The sequence below is a fragment of the Mustelus asterias genome, chromosome 15 (genome assembly GCF_964213995.1).
Source record: "Mustelus asterias chromosome 15, sMusAst1.hap1.1, whole genome shotgun sequence".
In the NCBI taxonomy this organism is placed as follows: Eukaryota; Metazoa; Chordata; class Chondrichthyes; order Carcharhiniformes; family Triakidae; genus Mustelus; species Mustelus asterias.
This window is the reverse complement of record NC_135815.1, coordinates 4,361,815-4,380,774: the sequence shown is the minus strand read 5'-3', so window position 1 is coordinate 4,380,774 and position 18,960 is coordinate 4,361,815. Positions and strand designations below refer to the sequence as shown.

General features: G+C 47.5%; 1 protein-coding gene across 3 annotated transcripts; it reads right to left on the bottom strand.

Moving 5' to 3' along the window:
- Nucleotides 1-265: 265 nt before the first annotated feature.
- On the bottom strand, nt 266-17,451 carry mtrf1l (mitochondrial translational release factor 1-like). Of its 3 annotated transcripts, none has more exons than XM_078229385.1 (8): nt 17,381-17,451; nt 14,548-15,094; nt 9,010-9,089; nt 7,676-7,859; nt 6,021-6,184; nt 4,729-4,846; nt 3,567-3,703; nt 266-967 (listed from the first exon to the last, which is right to left on the bottom strand). In XM_078229385.1, the coding sequence occupies exons 2-8, from the start codon at nt 14,993-14,995 to the stop codon at nt 737-739; spliced, it is 1,362 nt and encodes a 453-aa protein (XP_078085511.1). In that variant the 5' UTR covers nt 14,996-15,094; nt 17,381-17,451; the 3' UTR covers nt 266-736. The 3 variants fall into 3 exon arrangements, with proteins under 3 accessions (XP_078085511.1, XP_078085513.1, XP_078085512.1); XM_078229387.1 differs by having other exon boundaries at nt 272-967; nt 6,159-6,184; nt 17,381-17,439; XM_078229386.1 differs by having other exon boundaries at nt 272-967; nt 16,850-17,388.
- Between the last annotated feature and the right edge of the window lie 1,509 nt (nt 17,452-18,960).

The window sequence follows — 18,960 nt, the reverse complement described above, 5'->3', positions numbered from 1 at the left end:
GGTTTGTGCGGCTAGAGGTGACAGAGATAGGGAATGGCGAGACTGCAGAGAGGTTTTAAAACAAGGATCAGGATTTTTAAACTGAAGCGTTGTCAGAACGGGAACTGTCAGTGAGCACACAGGGATGATGGGTGGATGGGAGTTAGGATGCAGGGAGATAGAGAGTTTTGGTAAGTTCAAAATTATGAAGGGTGGAAGATGGGAGGCTGGCAAAGAGAAAGTTAGAATATTTGAGACTGGAGATAATAAAAATGCGTCGGAAAATACATTTGCATTTTTAAAAACATTTATTTATTAGTTCTTCGGTTGATGACAGGGTCAGCATTTATTCTGCATCCCTTGTTGCCCTCGAGAAGGTGGTAATGAGCTGAATCCTTGAACCTGTTGCAGTCCGTCTGGTGAAAATACTCTCAACATTGCTGTTAGACGAGGAATTCCAGAGTGAAATTTGGGAAGCTGGCCGGGGAACAGTGTCGAGTGGAGTCTGGAGGTGACAAGTGCATGGAGGAGGGTTTCAGCAGGAGCTCAGCTGAGGCAGGCAGGGAATGGGCCAGGGCGGAATACATTTTCATTGAGTTTTAGAAAGTTGCCTTGTTGAGTCCAAAAGATGTGCGGGTCAGGTTGATTGGCCATGCTAAATTCCACTTAAGCGTCAGGGACACCAGCAGGGTAAATACGGGTGGGATTGTGGTCGGTGCAGACTCGATGGGCCGAATGGCCTCCTTCGATGGAGTCCTCACTGATGCCTGTGCTCACTCTGCTGGCTGGGTGAACGCTGTTCCAGTAACTCAAGGAGAGACTCGCTGTCTGCCAAGCCCTTCAGCTCCTCAACCATCTCATCCAGCAGCTCCTTCCCCATCATGAAGCTCCTCAGGTCATGAAGCGACTTTCCAATCCGATGATCCGTAATCCTGTCCTGCGGAAAATTGTACGTTCGGATTTTTTCCGACCTTCCCTTGGTCCCAATCTGGGGAAAGAATTGGAGGGGGTAAAGTTGACGGATAACTTGTAACTTACAGACAGACTGAAGTGATTTCCTTTTGTGAGGGCGGACAGAAAGAGGAGCCGGGAGCTTAAAAGTAGAACTGGGGAGGGTTTGAGTTGAGGAAGCCTTTCACACAGAGGGCAGTAGAAATCTGGAGCTCTCCCCCAAGACAAGCTGCTAAGACTTGGTGGGGGGGGTGGGGTTCAGTTGAACATTTCATGATGGATTTTTGTCAGCGAGGGCATTCAGGAGTACAGAACCAAGGTGGGTAAATGGAGTGGAGATACTGATCAGCCCTGAAGGAACTGAAAGGCAGAACATGCTCAAAGGGCCTCTTTCTACCCCCTTTTTTTTTACATGTACTATTTCATCACAATACTTCCAGGATAAACTTCCCCTCACAATGATTTGGCCAAGTGTGATCACTCAATCAACATTAGAACTTCTATCGGATTATTCAGACACAAAACATTCACTCTTGTTTCTCTCCTTACAGATGCTGCCAGACCGGCTGAGTTTCTCTAGCATTTTCTATTTTTATTTCAGATTTCCAACATCCACAGTATTTTGCTTTTATTCGAACTTCACCCCAGTGTTAAACACAGAAAGAGGAGGAAGCGATTCAGCCGCTTAAACCTGAGTTTCACTTAACACTTTTGCTCCAAATCCCTTGAAACCCATTACCCTACAACTAAAAAATTCAATTCAATTTCCTCTTAACCTTTTCTGTTCAACTGCCCAAGTATCTCGCATCTCCACACAGGACTGTAGCTTCCCATCTCTGATAACTCCTGCGTAAATCTATGATGTACATGCCCGATTATATTTCTAAAATAGGCTGTACAAAAATGTAAACTTCATGTTTTACTTGTCAAACTATCTCCAATTCCGGAACTTCAGTATTAAAGCTCTCAGATAAGGAGTTTAAACAGATTTGTACTTTAACAAGGTTATCAGCTGTGAGCAGCATACTTGCCCTATGAGTCATAAGGTTGAAAATTCCCACTCCAGAGCTTAAGCACAGACACCCATCCTGGAGCACTGAGGGAGTATTACACCCCCAGGTAAGAGGCATTAAACCGAGGCACCATCTCTGCCCCCCTCAGGAGGAGAGAGAAGATTTTCTGGTTCTATTTTGAAGAGCAGCGAAATTCTCCCCTCAATCAACATTAATTCAACAGGTCTGGCAACAGTGGAGAAAGAAAGTGTTTCAGGTTCATGACATTTCGTCACAACTGGAAGAGTTTAGAATCGAGCAGCCTTTAAGTAAATTCAATCAGGGAAGAAACAAAAGGGAGAGATTTGAGTTAAAGAGTGGTTAAATGATAAGAGGGGGGTGATAATGAGAAATCTGTTAACATTTATATATAAATAATATATACATATAGAAAATACTGGGGACATTGTGGAGTGAGACCAATTAAAGAGCTCTTTCAAAGAGTCGGCAGACGCAACAACAAAAAAACGACCTCCTTAGAAGTTTTAAGATTCTCAAACAGGTAATCTGGTTATTTAAACAAGCAAGATACTGCAGATGATGGAAACCCGAAATAAAAACAGAAAATGCTGGAAAAACTCAACAGGTCTGGAAGCATCTGTGGAGAGAGAAACAGAGTTAAAGTTTTGAGTCTGTGTGATTCTGTGCGGGTTAGGTTGATTGGCCATGTTAAAATTGCCCCTTAGTGTCCTGGGATGCGTAGATTAGAGGGATTAGCGGGTAGAATATGTCGGGATATGGGGGTAGGGCCTGGGTGGGATTGTGGTCGGTGCAGACTCGATGGGCCGAATGGCCTCTTTCTGTACTGTAGGGTTTCTATGATCCTGCAGGTGCTGGAAATCTGAAATAAAAACAGAAAATTCTAGAAATCCTCTGTGGTGTAACTAAAGTTACCAGATTCCAGTTACCCTTCTCTCTATTCCTGGGTCTTGTTGTTTAATACAGTGTCTCAGACCAGGCTGTCCAAAAACTGGACACTGCTCCATACATCACTGCGAGTGAATAAAATTTAAAAAAACACTTACCTGGACAATTCGGCTAGGTGCTGCATCTGCACGTGTGGCTCCAAACTAGTTATCAGCTTTGTCACTTTGCACACCGCTCTCTCCTTTGTTCAAAGCAACCTTTAACCCCACCCAATGCAGCTAGACCTGAACAGCCCACAGCCCAAACCACCCCCCCCCCCCCCTGACTTATATTTTGGTAATATCCAATCTCCGGTACAGCCTCAGTCTGAAAGGTTGCTGGATTTGAGGTACTGTACCTGTATCACAACACTGACTATTCTGCAAAAGTACTTCATTGGCTGCGAAGCACTTTAGGATATCCTGAGACCATGAACAGTGAGGCAGGAAACGGGAAAATAAAAGCAGAGAGGGATCTCAGTGCAGTAATCCCTGCAGAGTCGGATGAGGGCCAGGATTGCGTTCCCTGTGATTCCTCCCAAGTCAAACAGCCCAACACTCACCTGTCTGAGCACTCACACAGAGACTGGGCGAGGTGACTGGCTGCAGTATGAGCGATGGCAGTAAAGTGGGGGGTGGGGAGAGACATGGGAGGAGTTGACAACAAGGCCACAGGTACCTGAATCTTTCGAGCATTATATCGCTTGTTAGTCTGTTCCTCCAGCTTCATGGTGTATAGTTTAGCTCGCAGCATCTGCATTGATTTCTCTCGGTTCTTCAGCTGTGACCTTTCCTGTTGGCACTCAGCTACCACTCCTGCCGGGCAACAGAATGAACCAGTTATTTAGATGAAAATACTTCATGGGATGTGGATATTGTTGGCAAGACCAGCATTTGTTACTGTCACTAATTGCCCATGTTCCGAATGACTTGCTAGGATATTTCAGAGCACAGTCAAGAGTCAACCACATTACATATAAACATACAAATTAGGAGGAGTAAGGCCACTCCTGCCTGCTCCACCATTCAATATTATGGCTGATCTGATTGTAACCTCAACCCGACATTCCTGCCTACCCCCCGATAACCTTTCACCCCCTTGTTGATCAATAAACTATCTAACTCTGCCTTAAAAAATCAAAGACTCTGCTTCCGCTGCATTCTGAGGAAGAGAATTGCAAAGACTCACGGCACTCAGAAAAAAAAATTCTCCTCATCTCTGTCCGAAATGGGTGACCAATGTTCCCATCCCTATTGCTGGGATCTGGAATCAAACGTAGGCCAGACCAGGTAAGGACAGCAGATTTCCTCCTCCAGGGGACATTAGTGAACCAGATGGGTTTTTACAACAATCGATGAAAGACGTCATGGACACCATAACTGAGACAAGCTTAATATTCCAGGTGTGAATCCCACCAGCTACCAGACTATTAGCCTAGTTTTCTGGATCGCTGATTCAGCGACATTATTACTACACGACCATCTCTGGTTTATGCAGCGCCCCAGGATCCCAGAGCACTATGCAGACCATGAAACACAAGTAGTTACTGTAGTCACTGTTGTGAAAAAGGAAACATGCAGCCAACTCATTGCTGGAAAGTGTTTCATTTCCTCTCCATTGATATCCCCACCTCATTGACCATCCCCATTCCGGGGACAACATTTTCCACACCCTGACCCCGTGACGACGCTCCCCCCTCCCGAAGAAAAAGACACAACAGAAATAACAACATTATTGCTTTCTCCCTGTGTCACAGTCAGGGTCTTCCAATAAATGGCAGTGAAAGTAGACCCACTGTACAAAGGTGCACTGCTGCTCAAGAGCTCGGTAAGGGCGTTACCTGTTGGGATGTGCAGAATGCGAACCGCACTGTCTGTCGTGTTCACGTGCTGACCCCCAGCGCCACTCGCACGTTTTGTCTCTATCCGCAGCTCTTTGGGATTGATAGTCATGTCAATCTGATTGGAGGAATATCAAGGTAATGTTGTTTAATCAAACTGTAGAACCCACGTGTCAGTGTCCGGCAGTCCCAGACGATCAAATTCCAGCCTCTTGCTCATCCCCAACTTTCTGTATCGTCTCTCACGCCTCTTTTAAGACAGTCCTAACTGAGCGACTTAATAGGCCACTTCAGGCAACATTAGGAGTCAAACATGTTGGTGTGGGACTGGAGTCACATATAAGCTAGACCAAGCAATCATTACCAAGTAGTGTCTTGTAATGCATTTACTGGTAAATCAAGGTTTTTTTTTTAGAAAAATTCAGGTTCTCAAACAGTGTCTCCTGGGAGAGTTTGATGGGGTCAGTGTAGAAAAAGCTTTACTCTATATCTAACCCCATGCTGTATCTGTCCTGGGAATGTTTGATGGGGAGAGTGTAGAGGGAGCTTTACTCTGTATCTAACCCAGTGCTGTACCTGTCCTGGGAGTGTTTGATGGGGACAGTGTAGAAGGAGCTTTACTCTGTATCTAACCCCATGCTGTACCTGTCCTGGGAGTGTTTGATGGGGAGAGTGTAGAGGGAGCTTTACTCTGTATCTAATCCTCCAATATTTTTGTGCATGTCTGATTTGTACATTAAAACAGAAAATACTGGAAATACCCTGAAAGCACGGTGGCACAGTGGTTAGTACTGCTGCCTCACAGCGGCAGGGACCCGGGTTCGATTCACGGCTTGGGTTACTGTCTGTGCAGAGTTGGCACATTTACCCCATGCCTACATGGGTTTCCTCCCACAGTCTGAAAGGGTTAGGTGTACTGACCGTGCTAATTTCTCGCTCAGTGTACCTGAACAGACGCCAGAGTGTGGCGACTAGGGGATTTTCACAGTAACTTCATTGCAGTGTTAATGTGAACCTACTTGTGACACAATAAGTAAAACAAATAAATAACATGTGGCCATTTCTGTGGAGAGTGAAACAGCGCTGGTCTGGTTTACATCCTGCCTTTTATCATTCTACCACCTGTGGCTGTGCTTTCAGTGACACAGACCGAGCTTTGCTGTTTCCTCCCCGAACCTCTCGGCCTCTCTCGCTCCTCCTTTAAGCATTTTATAAAATCTTTGGCCAGGCTTTTGAGCTCCTGCCATTTTGACCAGCAAACAGCTCGGATTGATGGGGATCACTGTAGGTACCTCAGTAGGCTGTGGTAATATGGCCACAGTCATTGTGCTGGTATGAGTCCTGCCTTGTTTTTCTGTTTTGGGAACCCGTTGGACTCTGTGCACTCCCCCCTCGTACTTCATGTGCTTGTAGGACTCCTGGCCACTCACACTGGCTGTAGCGTGCCGCAGACCCCCTGTGGAGCAAAGACCACCATTAATACCAGCTTAAAAGGAACAGTAAAACTGCATTTAAAATTCTCATCCTTCTGTTCAAATCCTTACCAAGGTCTCTCCCTCACTCATAACTTTCACCAGTCCCTCAACCTTCCAGGGTATCTGCGCTTCCCCAATTCTGGCCTCTTTTACCCCAATTTTAGTTATGCCAACATTGGCAGCTATAACTTCAGTTGTCTGGGCTCTGGAATTGCCTCCCTAAATCCTCCACCCCCCACTTTGCTTTCCTCTGTGGAACCTGACCTTGTGATCAAGATTTTAATCACCTTATTTAATATCTCCTTTCACGACTCACTGAAAATTTTGCTTTCTGACACTTCTGTATCTCCCCTTTTGACTCGATTAAGAGCTCTATGGAAAGGGAGATGATGGCATAGTGCTCATGTCTCTGGACTGGTTGTCCAGAAGGACAGGTAATGTTCTGGGGACATTGGTTGAAATCTCACCAAGGCAGCAGTTAATAATCTACAATATAAAGCTAGTCTCAGTGATGGTGACCACGAAACCATTGTTGATTGTTGTAAAAACCCATCTAGTACCCTTTAGGGCAGGAAATCTGCCATCCTTACCCAGTCAGGCCTACATGTGACTCCACACCACTGTAGTTGGCTCTTAACTGCCTTCTGAAATGATCTAGCCAGCCACTCAGTTTAAGGGAAATTCTGGTGACACCAACAGCCCAAGAAAGAATTAAAAATAAATAAATGCGAGTTTAAAAGTAAAGTCCTGCAGATGCTGAAAATCAGGTAAAACGGGGACCTTTCATCAGTCCTGCTGACCTGACTCGAAACGTTAACTCTGTTTCTCTCTGCGCAGGTGCTGCCAGAGCTGCTGAGTATATCCAGCATTTTCCGTCTGATTATATAAATGCAAGTCCAAAGATGTGCGGGTTAGGTGGATTGGCTATGCTAAGTTGCCCCTTTGTGTCAGGGGGACTAGATAGGGTAAAATGCATGGGATTGTGGGGATGGGGTGTGGGTGGGATTGTGGTCGGTGCAGACTCGATGGGCCTCATGGCCTCATTCTTCACAGTAGGATCCTATGATTCTAAGTTGGCGTTGTAACATGTTCTTCAGCCAGTGATGGACCGGTGAAATTTGGGAATGCTCACGGGGCCAAATTGGAGGAGTGAAGGAGGCTGTATGGCTGGAAGAGATCTCGGAATCTCCATATCTCTGGGATCTGTTCCAGCTCCAGTCTTGGTGTTCCTGCAGCATGACCATGCAGGGATGTGAAGTGTGTATTTTTGAAAATTCTTCCAAAGAATCACAGAATTGTTACAGTGCGGGACAAGGCCATTTGGGCTCATCGTATCTGCACAGGCTCTGCAAATGATGGGACGTGGGTATTGCTGGCAAGGCCAGCATTTATTGCCTATTCCCAATTGCCCTTGAGGAGTGGTGCTGAGGCGCCTTCTTGAACTGCATGTATTTGGAAGTAGCACTGTGTACCTAGATCACTGTGGCAGTACTCCAGGACCTCAAAATGCCAGTTCTTGTAGGCCGCGTAGCTCTGGTACATTTGGAACATCTCTGCAGTGAACAGCATGGACTCCTGTCCCCCAACCCCTGCTGTCACCTCCAGGATCAGGTCGTTGTCATCTGCTTCTTCAGGCGGGATTAGGAGTGAAATGATCTGAAATGAGGGAGGGTGGTGGGCGGGTTGGCCACAGGACAGAGATAAAAGAAAAATAACATTTCAAAACCACCAGAAGCTGGAGATGAGAGAAGGTCTACCAACTGGCCAAGCCTTCCAAACACGTTCCCCGTCGCAACCTCTGGAATGATCCTCCAGAAAGCTTCCTCTTCATTGTGAGGATGAATGGACCTACCTCGCATTAAGTTGATCTTTCTCTACACTCTAGCCAAGACTGTAACACTACATTCTACACTCTCTCCTTTCCTTCTCTATGAACGGTATGCTTTGTATAGCGCGCAAGAAACAATACTTTTCACTGCATACTAATTCATGTGACAATAATAAATCAAATCAAATCACTCCAGCACTCAACTTCTACTAAGCAGCATCAATTTTGTACCAGCATTAACCCTCCCTTCCTCAATGGCTGCATTAGCAACATTCTCTTCACTGAAAGCCCGGTTTTGAGGCCCACCAAAGATAAACTCTCACTGAAGTTTTAAAAGTCTCACATGGTTGGAGATGTTCACTTGTGATGTTAAGTTGACTGTCAGGGGAGATGGTGGTGTAGTGGTAATGGCAGTCGACTAGTAACGCAGAGGCCCAGGCTAATGCTCTGGAGACATGGGTTCAAATCCCACTATTGCAGCTACTAGAATTTTAGTTCAATAATAAATCTGGAATAAACATACAGTCATGATGACACCATGACAACTTGCATCGATTGCAAATCCATCTAGCTCACTGAAGGAAATTGGTTGTCCTTACTTTGTCTGGCCTACATTCAACTCTAAAACCACAATGACAGATTTTTAAAAATGTATTCTTTCAAGGGATGTGGGCGTCACTGGCAAGATCAGCATTTGTTGCCCATCTCTAATTGCCCATGAACTGAGTGGCATGATCAGCCATTTCACAGGGCAGCTAAAAGTCAACCACATTGCTGTGGCCCTGGAGTCACATGTAGGCCAGACCAGGTAAGGGACGGCAGGTTTGCTTCCCTAAAGGACATTAGTTCCTCATCGCCTTTCCCAACTTTGTCCGAGAAACTCGGAGACAACCAGGTGTTGGAAGGGGCCAAATGCCCTTTTCCCATTCCCTGCTTCTCACTTTTCCGGCAATTGAACATTCGGGCTCTGATTATTACCTTAGACTTGAGAGCACGGATGGTTTCCAGGCAAGAGCTCTCTTCACTTTCAGCAAGTTTCTTCAAATCAGCATCCTCATCTGTAACAGGAAAATGACCAACATTTTCTATAACTCCGATCTCACCGAACACCGAGCGCTCAATACAGAGTAAGAGTTAGACAGTAGCAACACAGTCCTTCAAACACAAGGAGGGAGTTATCGGTTTATGTAACATAAACTGAACAGGAGCAAGTGGATAATTAATAGGGGTTGCAAGGAAACTGAGTCAGAAGGTGGAGAAAGGTGTAGACGGTTAACTTGTGCAGAACAATCCTGCAACTTTACAATATCTAACCAGGTCTTAAACAACATCAGCAGCGACCCCATCAAATCATTCCCCGCACTGATTAGCGGAAAGCTGCGGCTCGCCAGGGAGCAGTCCTATCCCTGGGTCAGAAGGGTGTGGGTTTAAGTTCCATTCGGGAGCCAAGAGCAGATAATCGAGGCTAACATTAGAATCTCTACAAAGCAGGAGGCTACCATTCGGCCCATTGAATCTGCACCAACTCCCAGTGCAGCATTGAGGGAGTCTTACGCTGTGGGAGGGTCCCATGGATCTGGTTTGGATATGTAACAAAAGCTCTTTCTGCCTCGGGTGGACATAAATGATCTGATGGCACTATCGCAAAACCAGATAATCTGGTCATTATCACATTACTGTTTGTGGGATCGGTTGGTTGCCACGCTTCCCGCATTACAACAGTGGCTACACTTAAAAAGTATTTCATTGGTCGTAAAGTGCTTTGGAACCTCTGAACATTGTGAAAACGATTATATAAATACAAGTCTCTCTTTCAATCAAAAACCATCATCACAGGGAGACGTATGGGCACTAATAAGAACATAAGAACATAAGAAATAGGAGCAGGAGTAGGCCATCTGGCCCTTCGAGCCTGCCCCGCCATTCAACAAGATCATGGCTGATCTGAAGCGAATCAGTTCCACTTACCCGCCTGCTCCCCATATCCCCTAATTCCCTTATCGATCAGAAAACTATCTACCTGTGATTTAAACATATTCAACGAGGAAGCCTCCACCACTTCAATGGGCAGAGAATTCCAGAGATTCACTACCCTCTGAGAGAAGAAGTTCCCCCTCAACTCTGTTCTGAACCGGCCCCCCCCTTATTTTGAGGCTGTGCCCTCTAGTTCTGGTTTCCCTTCTAAGTGGAAAGAATCTCTCCACCTCTACCCTATCCAGCCCCTTCATTATCTTATATGTCTCTATAAGATCACCCCTCATCCTTCTAAACTCCAACGAGTACAACCATGATGTGGAGATGCCGGCGTTGGACTGGGGTAAGCACAGTAAGAAGTCTCACAACACCAGGTTAAAGTCCAACAGGTTTATTTGGTAGCACAAGCCACATGCTTTCGGAGCGCTGCCCCTTCATCAGGTGAGTGGGAGTTCTGTTCTCAAACAGGGCATATAAAGACACAAACTCAATTTACAAAATAATGGTTGGAATGCGAGTCTTTACAGGTAATCAAGTCTGAAAGGTACAGACAATGTGGGTGGAGAGAGGGTTAAGCACAGGTTGAGATGTGAATTGTCTCCAGCCAGGACAGTTAGTGAGATTTTGCAAGCCCAGGCAAGTCGTGGGGGTTACAGATAGTGTGACACAAACCCAAGATCCCGGTTGTGGCCATCCTCATGTGTGCGGAACTTGGCTATCAGTCTCTGCTCAGCGACTCTGCATTGTCATGTGTCATGAAGGCCGCCCTGGAGAACACTTACCCGAAGATCAGAGGCCGAATGCCCGTGACCGCTGAAGTGTTCCCCAACAGGAAGAGAACAGTCTTGCCTGGTGATTGTCAAGCGGTGTTCATTCATCCGTTGTCGTAGCGTCTGCATGGTCTCCCCAATGTACCATGCCTCGGGATATCCTTTCCTGCAGCGTATAAGGTAGACAACGTTGGCCGAGTTGCAAATGTATGTACCGTGTACTTGGTGGATGGTGTTCTCACGTGAGATGATGGCATCCGTATCGATGATCCGGCACGTCTTGCAGGCTGGGTAGTTTGAAGGCTGGGTAGTTTGCTGCGGGCAATAGTCTGTTTGAGGTTGTGCGGTTGTTTGAAGGCAAGAAGTGGGGCTGTGGGGACGGCCTTGACGAGATGTTCGTCTTCATCGATGACATGTTGAAGGTTCCGGAGGAGATGCCGTAGCTTCTCCGCTCCGGGGAAGTACTGGACGACGAAGGGTACTCTGTCCGTCATGTCCCGTGTTTGTCTTCTGAGGAGGTCAGTGCAGTTTTTCGCTGTGGCGCGTCGGAACTGTCGATCGATGAGTCGAGCGCCATATCCTGTTCTTATGAGGACATCTTTCAGTGTCTGGAGGTGTCTGTTGCGATCCTCCTCATCTGAGCAGATCCTGTGTATATGGAGGGCTTGTCCGTAGGGGATGGCTTCTTTAACGTGTTTAGGGTGGAAGCTGGAGAAGTGGAGCATCGTGAGGTTATCCGTGGGCTTGCGGTACAGTGAAGTGCTGAGGTGACCGTCCTTGATGGAAATGCGTGTGTCCAAGAATGCAACCGATTCCGGAGAGTAGTCCATGGTGAGTCTGATGGTGGGATGGAACTTGTTGATGTCGTCATAGAGTTGTTTCAGTGATTGTTCACCACGAGTCCAAAGGAAGAAAATGCCATCGATGTATCTAGTGTATAGCATCGGTTGAAGGTCCCATGCGGTGAAGAGGTCTTATTCGAACCTGTGCATGAAGATGTTGGCATATTGAGGTGTGAATTTGGTCCCCATGGCTGTTCCATGTGTCTGGATGAAGAACCGGTTGTTGAAGGTGAAGACATTGTGGTCCAGGATGAAGCGGATGAGTTGTAAAATTGCATCTGGAAACTGGCAGTTGACGGCATTGAGTACTGAGGCCGTTACAGCAATGCCATCATCGTGGGGGATGCTGGTGTAGAGTGCCGAGACATCCATTGTGATGAGGAGTGCTCCTGGTTAAACTGCTCCATGTGTGCTGAGTTTCTGTAGGAAGTCCGTAGTGCCGCGACAAAAGCTGGGGGTTCTTTGTACAATGGGTTTCAGGATGCCCTCGACATAGCCGGAGAGGTTCTCGCAGAGGGTCCCATTATCCAATATGATGGGGTGGCCAGTTGTGTTGGCCTTGTGTATCTTCGGGAGGCAGAAGAAATCTCCAATGCGGGGAGTACGTGGGATGAGAGCACGGAGGGTGCGCTGAAGGTCCAGATCAAAGGTCTTGATCAGTCTGTTGAGTTGACGGGTGTGTTCTTTGGTCGGATCTGCGGGTAACTGTCTGTAGTGTTCCTCGTTGTTCAGTTGTCGGTACACTTCTTTGTAGTAATCCGTTGTGTTCAGTATGACGATGGCTCCTCCTTTGTCTGCTGGTTTGATGACAATGTTGCGGTTGGTCTTGAGCGCGCGGATGGCATTGCGTTGTGCTTGGGTGATGTTCAGGGCTGTCTTGTGACTGCGGCTGATGAATCTGGCATTTACGCACCTCCTGATGGCTTGGGCATACACGTCAAGTCGAGGGCAGCGGCCTTCCAGAGAAGTCCAATTCAACTCTTTCCTCTTCGGTTGCTGCATCGTGGATCTCTCTGTCGGCTGTTCTGGTTCATTGGCTGTCTCATTGTGTTCGCTGTTGGCCTCTTGGGGTTTGTGGAAGAACTCCCGCAGCCTCATTCGCCTGATGAATTCCTGTGTGTCTGCTGCGAGACTGATGGGGTCTATTTTGGTGGTGGGGCAAAAATTGAGCCCTCGGCTGAGAACTTCGATTTTATCTGGTTGAAGTGTGTAGTCCGACAAGTTGACAATGGACTTTCCTGCAGTGATGCTGTTTTCTACTGTGGTACCGGGGGAGGCTTGGTTGCTGCTGGTGGTGATGCCGAGTTGCTCAAGTTTCCTGTTCTTGGAGTGCATGTAGATGGTGTAGTTCCTTTGTCTCATCTGCCTGGCAGAGTTTCGCAGCTGGTCTGCGTCCTGAGCACAAGTTGAGAATATGGACTCTATCTTGGTTTCCAGGATGTGGGGTTTGCTGTAGAGCTGGTGTATGAGGTGGTTGAGGAGTGTGAGAGAGGTGCGATGGCAAAGTCTCTCAGCGTAGTCTGTGTTAGAGGTTGACCTGAGTGGGTTCGTAATCTGTAGTCCTCAACACTTCACTGTACCGCAAGCCCACGGATAACCTCACATGCTCCACTTCTCCAGCTTCCACCCTAAACACATTAAAGAAGCCATCCCCTACGGACAAGCCCTCCGTATACAGGGGATCTGCTCAGATGAAGAGGATTGCAAGAGACACCTCCAGACGCTGAAAGATGCCCTCATAAGAACAGGATATGGCGCTCGACTCATCGATCGACAGTTCCGACGTGCCACAGCGAAAAACCGCACCGCCCTCCTCAGAAGACAAACACGTGACACGGCGGACAGAGTACCCTTCGTTGTTCAGTACTTCCCCGGAGCGGAGAAGCTACAACATCTTCTCCGGAGCCTTCAACATGTCATCGATGAAGATGAACATCTCGCCAAGGCCAGCCCCACACTCCCACTTCTTGCCTTCAAACAACCGCACAACCTCAAACAGACTATTGCCTGCAGCAAACTACCCAGCCTTCAGGAGAACAGTGACCACGACACCACACAACCCTGCCACAGCAACCTCTGCAAGACATGCCAGATCATTGACACGATGCCATCATCTCATGTGAGAACATCATCCACCAGGTACACAGTACATACACTTGCAACTCAGCCAACGTTGTCTACCTGATACGCTGCAGGAAAGAATGTCCCGAGGCATGGTACATTGGGGAGACCATGCAAACGCTATGACAACGGATGAATGAACACCGCTCGACAATCTCCAGGCAAGAGTGTTCTCTTCCTGTTGGGGAGCATTTCAGCGGTCACGGGCATTCGGCCTCGGATCTTTGGGTAAGCGTTCTCCAAGGCGGCCTTCACGACACACGACAACTGAGCAGAGACTGATAGCCAAGTTCCGCACATGAGGACAGCCTCATCCAAGATCTTGGGTTCATGTCACACTATCTGTAACCCCCACGACCTGCCTGGGCTTGCAAAATCTCACTAACTGTCCTGTCTGGAGACAATACACATCTCTTTAACCTGTGCTTAACCCTCTCTCCACTCACATTGTCTGTACCTTTAAGACTTGATTACTTGTAAAGACTCGCATTCCAACCATTATTTTGTAAATTGAGTTTGAATCTATATATGCCCTGTTTGTGAACAGAACTCCCACTCACCTGATGAAGGGGCAGCGCTCCGAAAGCTTTTGTGGCTCGTGCTACCAAATAAACCTGTTGGACTTTAACCTGGTGTTGTGAGACTTCTTACTAATGCAGGGACAGATCTCCCCTGATGTTATTCACAGTCAGTTTGCAAGTTTAGCTGTTACAGACGTGATGAGGAGGAATTTGTTCAGGGAGTATTAAAAACAGCTTCACAGGGAATACAAGCCCTGAAGCAAGTGGTAAATGAAATGTGTCTTTTACCTTTCAGCAAGCTCTCAATATCCTCTAGATCCTGCATTTTCATCCTCAGTTGCTGCAATTCCATTGTCACCGGTGTCAGTTCAGTCACTCTCCTCCTCAACACTTTCACCCTTTCTTCTTCCTCACCCCCCTCCAGAGAAGCCTGGGTAGAATTGAGCCTCCGCACAGACTCCGTGTGCTCCTGTTCCAGGTCTCTCAGGTAACGCTGTAGCGAGCTCCGCTCAAAGAGTCCTTCCACCACCTGCACACTGGCACTGAAGGCACGAGCAGGCTCCGGAGTGCCAGCAGGGAGGTTGGCGGACAGGGGCCTCTGAAATCCATGCCTGACCTTCAGCTGAAAACACCTCCTGACGCACGGGAGCAAGTGCTTTGCGAGACAGCTCAATGTGCGAGATCGGCTGCCAGTGGCATTCAAGGTGATGAAGAGAGTCCGACCAATAATCAGCATGTTCCACACACAGAGGCATCAGGCCCCTCAATGGCACAGCCTTGCTTAACGATGCACCAGGAAGATTCCAGTCCAAATGAATTCTCCAAGATTTCTGAGCTGCAGGGGAGAAAATGCACACAAACATACATTTCATTCATCCAAGAATCGTTATAATGCCAAAGGCCATTCAGCCCACCATGTTCATTCTGGCTCTCCTAAGGAGCAAATCACTGTACTGTCCCTTCCCCACATCCCTGAACATTTCACCTTTTCAGATACTTAGAAACTTTTACAGCACAGAATGAGGCCACTCTGTCCATTGTGTCTGCACCAGCAGAAAAACAAGCCATCCAAACCAATCCTATTTTCCAGCATTTGGTCCGTGACTCTCCAGGTTACCGAACTTAGGGAGGAAATCCAGATACTTAAATGAGTTGAGGGTTTCTATCTCTGCTAGCCTTTCAGGCAGTGGCTTCCAGACCCCTACAACATTCTGGGTGAAAGAACCTTTCCTCATCGCCCCTCTAAACTTTCTAACAATCACTTTAAATCAATGCCCTCGACTCACTGGCCTGTCTGCTCAGGGAAACAAGCCATTCCTATCCACTCCAACCAGGCCCTTCACAATCTTTTACACCTCAATCAAATCTCCACTCAGCCTCCTCTCATCCGAGGAGGACAACCCCAGCTTATCCAATCTTTCTAAGAACAAAGAAAAGTACAGCACAGGAATGGGCCCTTCGGCCCTCCAAGACTGTGCCAATCATGATGCCCTAACTAAACAAAAACCGTCTGCCATTACTCAGACCGTATCCCTCTATTACCTCCCTATTCAACTGCAACATGATTTCCCAACTCCTGTATTCAATGCCCCAGCTGATGAAGGCAAGCATGGGTGGCACAGTGGTTAGCACTGCTGCCTCACATCGCCAGGGACTCAGGTTCAATTGCAGTCTCGGGTCACTGTCTGTGTGAAGTTTGCACATTCTCCTTGTGTCTTTATGGGTTTCCTCTGGGTGCTCCGGTTTCCTCCCACATCTTTGCGGGTTAGGTTGATTGGCCATGCTGAATTGATCCTAGTGCCAGGGGGATTAGCAGGTTAAATATGTGGGTTTACAGAAATTGGGCCTGGGTGGAATTGTGGTCAGTGCAGGCTCGATGGGCTGAATGATCTCATTCTGCATTGTAGGGATTTTATGATTAGGGGCGGCGTGATGGCACAGTGGTTAGCACTGCTGCCTCACAGCACCAGGGACCTGGGTTCAATTCCTGGCTTGGGTCACTGTCTGTGTGGAGTTTGCACGTTCTCCCTGTGCCTGCGTGGGTTTCCCCCAGGTACTCCAGTTTCCTCCCACACGCCAAAGATGTGCGGTTTAGGTTGATTGGCCATGTGTTAAACTGACTCTTAGTGTCAGGGGAATTAGCAGGGTAAATGCAAGGGGTAATGGGGAATAGGGCCTGGGTGGGATTGTGGGGATTGTGGTCGGTGCAGACTCGATGGACCGGATGGCCTCCTTCTGCACTATAGGGATTCTACGATTCTATATAATTTGAAGAAAGGGGGGGACGCCTGGATAAGATGCTCTTTCGGAGAATCAGTGCAGACGCCAAAGGCCAAATGCTCTCTTTCTGCACTGTCATAACTCAATGAGGAGAAATTTCTTCACCCAGAGAGTGGTCAGCCTGTAGAACTCACTACCATAGAAAGCAGCTGAGGCCAAAACACTATGTTTCCAAGAAGCAGTAGCACCTCAGACATTCTCTCTTCCACCTTCTTCCGTTGGGAAAAAGATACAAAAGTCTGAGGTCACGTACCAACCGACTCAAGAACAGCTTCTTCCCTGCTACTGTCAGACTTTTGAATGGACCTACCTTGCATTAAGTTGATCTTTCTCTGCACCCTAGCTATGACTGTAACACTACATTCTGCACTGTCTCCTTTCCTTCTCTATGAACGGTATGTTTTGTCTGCATACCGCGCAAGAAACAATACTTTTCACTGTATGTTAATACATGTGGCAATAATAAATCAAATCATATAAATATAGCTCTTGGGGCTAAAAAGGGATCAAAGGATATAGGGTGGGTGGGAGGTGGGCTCAGGCTACTGAGTTGGATGATCAGCCATGATCATATTGAATAGCAGGGCAGGTTCGAAGGGCCGAATGGCCTCCTCCTGCTCCTATTGCTCTTTGTGCAGAGCATTAGGCAGACACTCTCTCAGGGCTGCAATGGGACTTGAACTCAGAGCCTCCTGACCCAGTGACCCGGGGCTGACTCTCAACAGGAGCTGTGGCGATGCAGAGGGTGCCGGTCCCTGGGGTGGGGCGGACGGGAACACCGGGGAGGGGCCAGCTTGCCCCGGGAGGGGATGCCGGGAGCAGCCCCCGACTCTGCACCCACCTGTCTCCGCGATCCCCGGCTGACTACCCAGGCCTCGCCGCCTTCCCACAATGCTCTCCGCCCACTCCGTCCATAGGCCTCTTTCCCAGCCGCGTGGCATTGTGGGAGAGGCCGCCACCATTACCGCAGGGCATTATGGGAGGGTCATATCTCATAACCGCGGCTGTTCCCGGTTCCAACACTATTAACCAGGCGGAATCAGCACCGCAGTCAGTGTCCTGGTCAAAATATCTTAATATCCCAGACTTATTGGATCTGATACTCTATCTTTCGTGATCCAATCTACCAAAACAATCATGCGGAAGTCATTACTGTTTTTAAAGCACAGTTCTAATCTATTTTTCTGGGTCCCGTTTAAAGTAGTGATGAGAAGTTGGAACTAAAAATGGAAATGTTGGAAATGCTCAGGAAGCGAGGAAGCTGGGAGGAGAGGATTTAAATCCTACCGCCACTGATTGGACCGCGGTGCTGTGATGTATGACTCACGTGATCTTCGCAACCTCGTCATGTGACTCATCATCTTTTTTTTTCCCTTTCACTCTGCAGGAGGTTTGTTAACCTGTCTCAGATATCCTGTAAAGTGTTGATATTCTTTCCAGCAATGTATGATTAATTCCTGCCATTAAAACAAGGTATCAACACAGATACCAATGCTGAGTTGTAAAGAGCAAATGTTGGCAAAATTAAGTGGGAGTAAAGTAACTTGTTGACTGGAGGCTGAATGTTGTTCTGCTGTCACCTTCTGTGGGAACGTAACAAATCCCAGTTAATGTGCGACTAGCCACTCATCAAAATAATAAGGTGGGCGATTTATAAATGAAGCATCAGGGAAGATCACTGGGTGGCACTGTGGTTAGCACTGCTGCATCACAGCGCCAGGGACCCGGATTCCATTCCCAGCTTGGGTCACTGTCTGTGTGGAGTTTGCACATTCTCCCTGTGTCTGCTTGGGTTTTCTCCGGGTGCTCCGGTTTCTTCCTACATTCTGAAAGACGAGCTGGTTAGGTGCATTGACCCGAACTGTGGTGACTAGGGGAATTTCACAGTAACTTCATTGCAGTGTTAATGTAAGCCTTACTTGTGACTAATAAATAAACTTTACTTTACTCATGCTGGGAATCTGAAACCCCAGGACGGAGAGGAGGAAGTAGTGAGGTCTCTGGTAGAAAGTGGGGTGGGATGCAGAGATAATGGTGAACATTGCAGAGGGTCATGAGCTGTTATTTCCGGTGCTCTCTAATAATTTCTCTTCTCGAGGCAACTGCAAAAGGTGAGATAAATCCAGCAGCACTTCTGGGTGGAGGGGAGACAAACATTCTGGTGTAAGGGGATAGGGACTGGGACCGTCAAATAAAGACAGTGAGCTGACTTTGAAACAACGACATATTTCAGGGAAGTTTTTGAATAGCTGCATTTCAGTTCTTTTTTTTCACCTGAAGTGTTTGCTGTATGATCTAAAGATGAGGTGACCTGGTCAAGAATGGGTGCAGTGCTGCAATTTACCACTCTGTGGCATCATGTTTGTGCATTTGGGAGGGTTCACCTTTTACCAAAATAATTGGAGCTTACTGCTTGCAAGG